This window comes from Carex rostrata, chromosome 6, assembly GCF_964058835.1.
Source record: "Carex rostrata chromosome 6, lpCarRost1.2, whole genome shotgun sequence".
Lineage (NCBI taxonomy): Eukaryota > Viridiplantae > Streptophyta > Magnoliopsida > Poales > Cyperaceae > Carex > Carex rostrata.
In genome coordinates, this window is record NC_135923.1 from 13264526 (window position 1) to 13273161 (window position 8636).

Consider the following 8636-nt stretch of genomic DNA (forward strand, 5'->3'; position numbering starts at 1 on the left):
ATGTATGAGAGGCTCTTATTTATAAACTATGCAGAAAAGTTTATTATTAAGAAATTGTTTATAAACTCCATGCTGACCAAATGATTATAAATTCCATTGCAAAAGTTGCACTTAGTATAGCACTCAAAATACCGATGGGCCAAATTGCTGGCGACAGGTCGGCACGCATGCTTTCAAAGATTCAAGTGTTCCATTTGGGAGTTTTTCTAGATTTTTTTTTTCTTTTCCATGCTCTTTTTCTAAATTTTAATATATATATATATATATAGAGAGAGAGAGATGGGCTATGGTGTATTGCAATGCATGGAGGGGTTTGTGCATTGGATCATAAATCTAAAATTCAAAATTCAAATGGCCGATCCAAACCGTTCATCTTGTTCTCCATATTAATATGTGCTTGGAGACCAAATTTTACATTTTTCTAAATTTTTTTACTATTTATTAAGTATTTTACAAAATTGTTGATCCAACGGTGGCTTAACAAAACAGTAAAATCAGCAGCCACCGTTGGATCAACAATTTTGTAAAATACTTAATAAATAGTAAAAAAATTCAGAAAAATGTAAAATTTGGTCTCCAAGCACATATTAATATGGAGAACAAGATGAACGGTTTGGATCGGCCATTTGAATTTTTAATTTTAGATTTATGGTTCAATGCACAAATCCCTCCATGCATTGCAATGCACCATAGCCCATCTCTCTCTATATATATATTAAAGTTTAGTATATTATGATGAACGTACGTGTTAAAGAAAATGCTGATTTTTTATAAGTATAGTAACATCTAGTTGAACTGTTAAACACAATTTAAATTGTTTGTTTTGATACTTCGATTTTTTTTTTAAAAAGTATTTTCCAGTTGTCTGAACGCATAAATATAGAATAATTCGGAAACACATACATCTAGCAAACAGACATAATATTACTAAATGGATTAAAATAAAAATATTGTCATCATTTTTTAAAAATAAAAATTTCTTCTTCTAAACTCTATTTTGTACAAAAGATATTGAGAAAATTTGTTACACACCCTCATTCATAAATAATATTTTTGTATGGAGCCATGGAGGGGAACTCAGAGGCCTGTGGTCAGAAGAATAAGAAAAATTAATTTTAATTTAGAGGACATGCTTTAATATTTGCCGGGTAATGAAAAAAGAGGAGAGGAGAGGGGAAGCGGAAGAATGATCAAATCTGATTGAGCACGGGAAGCACATAGAACGCGAAGGTATGACATGCCAATCACTATTTGAATCTGTGTTTACATTTTTTCGTCAGTACACCCACACGGAGATTGCTTTCCTGTTTTTCTTTTGGATTTCTTTCTTAATCATGTCGATTACTTTGTATTTTTCATTTTGTTTTATATAAAATGTTCCCTGCAATATACAAATATGTAACAAAATTAATGTTAAAACCAAGAAGGTTGCATAACTGTATATAATTTTGGTAGTAATCGTACAATTGCTATTTATTTTTTTGCTGCAGACATGTCCTTGATATAATGTTAATAATGAGGTTCTGAGAAATTCAGTTGCTAGGTTGATATTGTTTAAACTTTAATATTATTGTGAACTATAATTACAGTTAGTGACATGTACATAACACAAAATGAAATGAAAAAAATGGAGAAATAAGAAAATAATTTAATTGGAAGAATATAAGATAGCTGTAAGAAAAAATAAGAAAACAAATTGCTAAGGATTTATTCAATTTTGATGTGATAAACCATGTAGCAGTGTGTGTGGCGAGCATGTTTTTAACTAAATTTAAACTTCTACACATAAAATAGATGTATATAATCAAAAGAAGAAATATTATGTGATTAGAGAGTTGATATTCAATTCGAAAATTCATCTTTCAATCTCAGTCGTTGAAAGATCAGGACAACTACGTGCATAATATAAGAATGGAGATACACAACAGCAAGATAATAAAAGCATATGTATTTTAAAATCCACTGATTCAAAAATCTCACAAGAAGAATTTTATGCGGATCATATGCGGTTCATATGCGGATCATATGAGGTATATGCGGTTCATATGCGGTATACGAATCATATGCGGTATGTGATCAAAATTATGCGGCCGAATATACGGCCGCATATTAATTTTCTATGCAGTTCAGAACCGCATACGCATATGCGACCGCGTAGGCCGCATTTTGTTACACTGATTCTAACCGTGTAAAATGTTCACTGCCGGATCAAAATCAATTCGGTATCAGTTAAAATATAGAGAATGGCTTTGAAATTTGTGCTAAATTAAAACGGACGACTCATCTCTTTCTACACGGTCGGATCTGAATTCATACGGTTCTCGGTTGCAATAATGTCAGGAAGAGATACCTAATTGTCACCTAATCCCCCCAGGTACCTGACTCAAGGAAATTACAAACAGACGGTAAAGATTAGTTCTTTTAACTGACACGAATCTCAAAACGAACCCATACAGTTTCTATGGGCACTGGATTGACTTTGGCCCGCCTGGGATTAATCTGGACCGTCCGTTTGTGCTTGAGTCAGTCAGATACCTGGGAGGAAACGGATTAGTACAGAGGGACGACCAAAGGAGAAAAATTGTCACCGCATAATTTCAAAGCTGCTTCCCGCAAAGAGACTCAAAAAGAAGGTAAATAGACGAATTGTACAAGAGAAACCCTCGACTGAACCCAACCAATTCCCAATAGCTTACGATATAAACACCCTCTATCTCTCTCTCATAGGAGAAGATAATAAGGTTAGAAGCTAACTCCCGACTAATTGAATTGTTTATTTAAAATTTTGTTCTGTATCCGCTGACTCTATTGGAGTTTTGAGGCTAATTTGGGTAGAAGACTCAACTCTAATATTTTTTTTGAAGTTTAGTTTTAGACCTTTTTTCTGATGAATTACTAACTGTAGGCAATATTTTGTTGAAAGTTGATAGTTTCTTATGTTAATTACCTATGATTTCAAAATGTATATATCCCATGGAAAGATTTAAATTCTATCATTCTATGCTGTCTGTGTTAATTTCACCACTCATTGAACTCCCATTCTGCCGTAATTGTCTCCAGGGCACAATTATCAATTATGGCCTAACCTCTTTCACTAAGAAAATTTTTCTTTGTTCACAACTATTGGGTAAATTCTTATCATGGCATGATTAATTGTTTCTAAACACAACACTAATCAATCCAAAGAAGCAAGCACAGGAACTTTTTGTCACTGTTAAATTGTTGTAGTGTAAAATCTTCCACTTTATTCCATCAAACGTTGTGACAAACAAACTTCCTGTTTTGCTTCATTGCATAGTGTGTTCTTCTCAACGCAATTTAAGTGCGCTGCAAAAATAAATGCACAATTATGTCATTAACTTTGCTTCTGAAATTATTCTTGTAGCTTCTAGATAATTCAAAGTTCAAAGGGCATATTTACCATAGATTTGAATCGCTGGTTTCTGAATCCATATTTTCCTCTTTAGGTGGGCTTATCTCAAGGTTAATTGGAATAATTGCACGAGTAACTGAACTTTTGTCAGTATCGATTGTTCCTTCATTTCCATTAACCTGTGGAATTGTCAGTAGATATCAGTGCATCTTCCATTAGAAAAACTTAAAACTTTAGTTTTATTTAGTAACAATGAACTTAGGTGCTAAAGTACTATCAGTCTGGGTAAATCATATGTTTCAGTCTGAAAGCATTTTAGGGGTTTATATATTTCTGAGTTGAGAGATCATAAATTTAATTCAATTGATTTGTTCTTAGTACACTGCCTAAACAGTAATAAGCCTGTTATCTTGTGCTGGTTAGTACCTTATTTGCAATAAGCCGGTTAGATTTGGTGCTGGTATCTACAAGATACATATATAAACAGTCAGTATGGTCCATATAAGTGCTTGCAGTAGTCTGTGTTTATTACCTTCTTTTCTATTTCCATATTTTGCTTATATATCTGATTCAATTTCTTGTATAGTGTGATATTTTCTTGGCGAATAAGACTACCCTGCAAATAAAGCAAGAACAAAGTTAATATGGAGGAATTACTATGTTACTTATCGTCTTAATCAAACAAGCTTTGTCTTCCTGTTTTCCTTTTCATTTGTAAAGTCGAACCTGGTGGCTTAGTTTCTGAATCCCGTTGGTCATAAGTTCATCCTGTGGAAGGAAAAGATGCACAATTAAAAAAAACGTCATCATCATTCATTCTTTCCACTGGAAAATAGTATAATTCTCATATGAACCTAGGCAAATGAAATTGAACCTTTCTTGAACGAATGGATCTTAGGCTCATCTCAAGACGACTCTCTAAGCCTTGTAGATCTTTGATGTTTAGTCCTGAAAGCTCCTCTCCCATCAACTTCCTATAGTCGGATTAATTTAATTAATGAATATAGCTTGAAATTTTTGAAATGGTATTAAAATTCAAATAGTGTATGCACTGTTGAAAATTGCTTAACTTCTAACATGATTGTTTTTGTTTTCTTTTCTCATTATCATAACCTTTTTCATTATTTCATAATTTGTAGGAAATGCGGAAACTGTACCTATTAGTTTGTTGCAAGTTATGTAGTTGCTGCCTCAAACTTGTGGCCTCCCTCTGCCAGAACTAGCGAGTTAATAAGGGAAAGAACACCGGTTATATTCTTTTCTATTTATCAATTGGTTGAAGCATTATACTATAAGTAGATTCCATAAAAACAATATAAATAATACCCCATTTGCATTGGAAACAATTTCAGGCAATTCTCTCTGTACCTAAGCATGCTGCATCTTATGTAAAGCACATTATCCAGTTGTGGCTATGATTTCATATTTAGGAAGAATGGTTTTCCTTTATTCAATCTGTGTCTGTGTGTGTGAGTATTTAGAATAGAGGGCAAATTTCAGGTACTCTGAGGCACTTTAATTGAACTACCAAGAATTTTAAAAGCATTTTGAAGGTAATTCATTGCATTGTGAAGCGTTATGACCTCAATTCCTGCCAAGTTTATTTCCTTTCTTTTTTTCCTTTTTTGGCCTTAACTATACCGGATTAGAACTGTTGACTGTATTTGACTTCATATATTAGGTTTAAGCTTATTACAAGTCAGCAGGCTAATTTGCTTTAGCCTGGTTTGTAAGATCACAACATCTCTTTATGTCAACTTTTATTTGATTTAATGATTATAGGCTTGAGAGTAGGTCAATGTGAAGGCCTTATTGTTCGATTGTACGCTCTTGATACTTCATGAAGGTGGTTGAATTTTCAAGTCTCTAAGGTAGGTCAAGTTATAAGGTATTTTTAATTATTAGATCAACTATTAATTATTATCTAATAATCATATGGCTATAAATGATTTAAATATTTACTAATAAATATTCATCAATTAATGTGTAGAATTAACTAATTTAATATAACAAAGTAATTACTTTGTGTGATCATCTATCGAGATTTCTACATATTTCCATGCTACATTCTATGTAATAGCATTTATCTCAAATTAAATTTTTTTTTCTCCAATACATATTTTTATTTGCTCAGTGAAACCTGAAATATAATCCTAGTTTTATTAAATTAATAGGCCTAGCACACAGGGACCAGCTTACAGAATTTTTTTCTTATTTCTATTTCACCTTTCTGATGATAAGCCATGGGCTAAAAATCTTTTGTATTTCCTATATTATTGAACATACGCAATGTCATCTTGCAACAATTAGGAACTGGGTATGGTCCAAATAGTCTTGGTATTATGTACAAAACGTACTTATCTGATTTAATTTATTTTGCAGAACATGAAAGCAACAGTTTATATTAGGGGTGCAAACGGATCAGATATTATCCGTTTGTATCCGAAAATTACATATGGATATCCAATATTCGAATATCCGTGCGGATATGGATATAGATATGGTTTTGAATTTCAATTATCCGTATTCAAATAGTAGATATGTACCATATAGTTTAATACATATTATGAAAACATGTATGTATATATTTACGGATATCCGATATCCGATCCATATTCGTACATATCTGTTTTATATCTGACCCATATCCGGAAAATAAAAGCGGATACATTCAGATATGGTTTTACCACTATCCGATCCATATCCGATCCGTTTGCACCCCTAGTTTATTTATGCAAAAATGATTTATTTTGCAGTATCCTCATGTAAGTTATATTGGAATCAATATTTTGTTGTATGAAACTGTACCTAGAATATATGGCTTGACATAAGCTTTTGATAACACGTTTAGACGTGTTTGCAAGTTTACAATAAAATAGTAATAGGCTTCTCTTTTCTTTGATTTATTTATAAAAACAGAAAATTGTTTGCTTGGGTCAGTACTTGTACAGTTGTACCAATCACCTAGCTTCGCTTTTTAGTATTCAAGTTTTTTATAAGCAACATTATTGTAACTAATAACAAAACACAAGTTATGACAAAAGGTGCAATAGTTAGTTGAGCCGGAATAAACTTGATTATTATTTTTTAAGAAATTTAGGTGTGGATTTCTGTGATTACTTTACAGTTTGATGATCCTACAAATTAAACCAGATATGTGAATACGAAAATAATACGTAAAAACAGAACTGGATGATTGATATTGAATTGGAGTTGGATTTCACAACTCAACATCATACAATCAAGAAAACAATATATAATGGTATTGCAAGATTCTAGGATAAAATTTTTTTGGCATAACTTAGAATTAATTGAAGATAAAGGGAAAATACTGTATAGAAACAACCATATGACCTGATTGTGAAATATGGTTATATTCCAATTATATATGAACTATAATAACGCTCCGAGATTTGAGTAGAAAGTATTATAATTAATGATAATCAAAATTAACATGTTAAATATGGTACCTTAATCTCAAAAGATGAGTTTACGCTAGGATGGTGTCCTTCTTTTACCTTCTGATATCTTTCAATCACAGACATCATGCTGCAATCAAGCAGGCATGATGTTATATCAAATGAGTCAAATGACTAACAAATTAAATAAATTATATTCACTGGTTGAATTAAAAACAAAACCTATTAATTAAAATTATGTTTGTTTGTTTCAGAATTTCTATCACGAACATCTTTGTTCTGAAAAATTGAAATCACAATCAGTATATATATGAACAAATCATGAATTTACAAAGATATATAGGACAAGAGAGAGGTATGCACTTGGAGCTGGAGAACTCGTAAAGGCGGCCGGTGCAGGAGAAAACCATGAGGCCAACCTCGGCATCACACAAGACAGACAACTCCTTGGCCTTCTTGACGAGGCCGCTCCTTCTCTTAGAGAAAGTCACTTGGCGGCTCGTCGTGTTGTCTATCCTCCTTATCACTATCTTCCCTCTCCCCATTTCAAATAATCCTCTTTAACTCTTTCTTTTTCTGTATAGACCTTTAATCTATTGAAATAAGAGGGAGAAGAGGAGCCTTTTAATGGCTCGTAAGGGGGAAAACATGCACCAGTTTGAATTTCTCTGAGTTGCTGAGGCCTTAATTTTATTATATGTGCACAATTGGAAATTAAAGGGTCTCTGATGGAGTCACATAATTATATGTTTTCTATTGCTTTGGCGTGTCCAAGGGGCATTGCAGCTGTTTTGTTCAAATCAAAGTTGGATTTTTCAGGGGATTTAAAGTTCCATTTCAAGATTTGTCCAGTTAGTGTCAATGTTTTTATAATATATACATTTCGGAAATTTCTATATAGGTGAAACCCTTTTTCAAGTTAGTAAAGAAAAAAACAAATGGCAAAGTTGACCAAGGTTGTTGGCATCACACAAGCCACCTGAAACTAAAAGTAGCCCATTGTTTAAGGAAATAAATAAAAATTAAATAACAAATGCTCTCAATTGGACAAGAGATATATATAAAACTACACATCCATCTCAATGACTGTTTTAACTATATTATTTCCGTCATTAATTGATGCAGCATACATTAATTTATTGTAGTTTTTATATATTTTTATAGTGCAATACCCTGGGTATGCAATTAATTATATGTTTTCTTCAAGGTGCCCAGTTGTTATATCAAGAGTGGATCAAGGCATGAATTCTAGACTGTCCCAATACTTAATCTGATCAATATCATCTATTCTATGTTTTATTTGTTAAGTATACATAATATCAACCTAATTGTGAGTATTGTCCAAAGCAAAGAAATTCAATTTAAAAAATAAAATCTGAAATCCATTTATCAATTAAAGTTGATTTAAATATGTTTGAGTTTCATAAATTATTTTTGCATTATGCCTATACTTGTAATGCCTATACTTGCATAGTTCCCCAAATCCGCTACTGATTAATAGTATACACCTTTCAGGTACAAAATCTATATTAGTACTTGAAATTTGTCAGTAATTGACAAAAATTACTTGTATAATATATCTTTCTAAACAAAAAAAAAATGCTTTTATAATCTCGCAAATTTGCAATATTTTGTATATCATAAAAATCCTATAAATTTGGATAAATAATTATATATTTCATGAATTATTTTGATATATGATGGAGATATTTTCTTTTGTTTTTTGAGTAAAGATTGGAGGTTAAGCTATCCAATAATTTAATATCCTTGTTATTATAACAAAGAACTTTCTCTATCTGGATTTCGAAGATATAACCTCTCACATAGAGAGTACGTGTCTTTGT

General features: G+C 31.9%; 1 protein-coding gene across 1 annotated transcript; it reads right to left on the minus strand.

The window, feature by feature from the left end:
- Positions 1 to 3229: 3229 nt before the first annotated feature.
- LOC144555643 (MADS-box transcription factor 23-like) lies at positions 3230 to 7472 on the minus strand. Its single transcript, XM_078304043.1, has 5 exons — positions 7156 to 7472; positions 6844 to 6922; positions 4531 to 4592; positions 4228 to 4347; positions 3230 to 4029 (listed from the first exon to the last, which is right to left on the minus strand). The coding sequence occupies exons 1-5, from the start codon at positions 7335 to 7337 to the stop codon at positions 3861 to 3863; spliced, it is 612 nt and encodes a 203-aa protein (XP_078160169.1). The 5' UTR covers positions 7338 to 7472; the 3' UTR covers positions 3230 to 3860.
- Positions 7473 to 8636: the final 1164 nt, after the last annotated feature.

Coding starts and splice junctions, on each gene's coding strand:
- LOC144555643 (XM_078304043.1), bottom strand. CDS start 7,337: ATGGGGAGAGGGAAGATAGTGATAAGGAGGATAGACAACACGACGAGC. Junction 6,923..7,155: donor TACGAGTTCTCCAGCTCCAA/GTGCATACCTCT, acceptor GCTTGATTGCAG/CATGATGTCTGTGATTGAAA. Junction 4,593..6,843: donor ACTCATCTTTTGAGATTAAG/GTACCATATTTA, acceptor TTAACTCGCTAG/TTCTGGCAGAGGGAGGCCAC.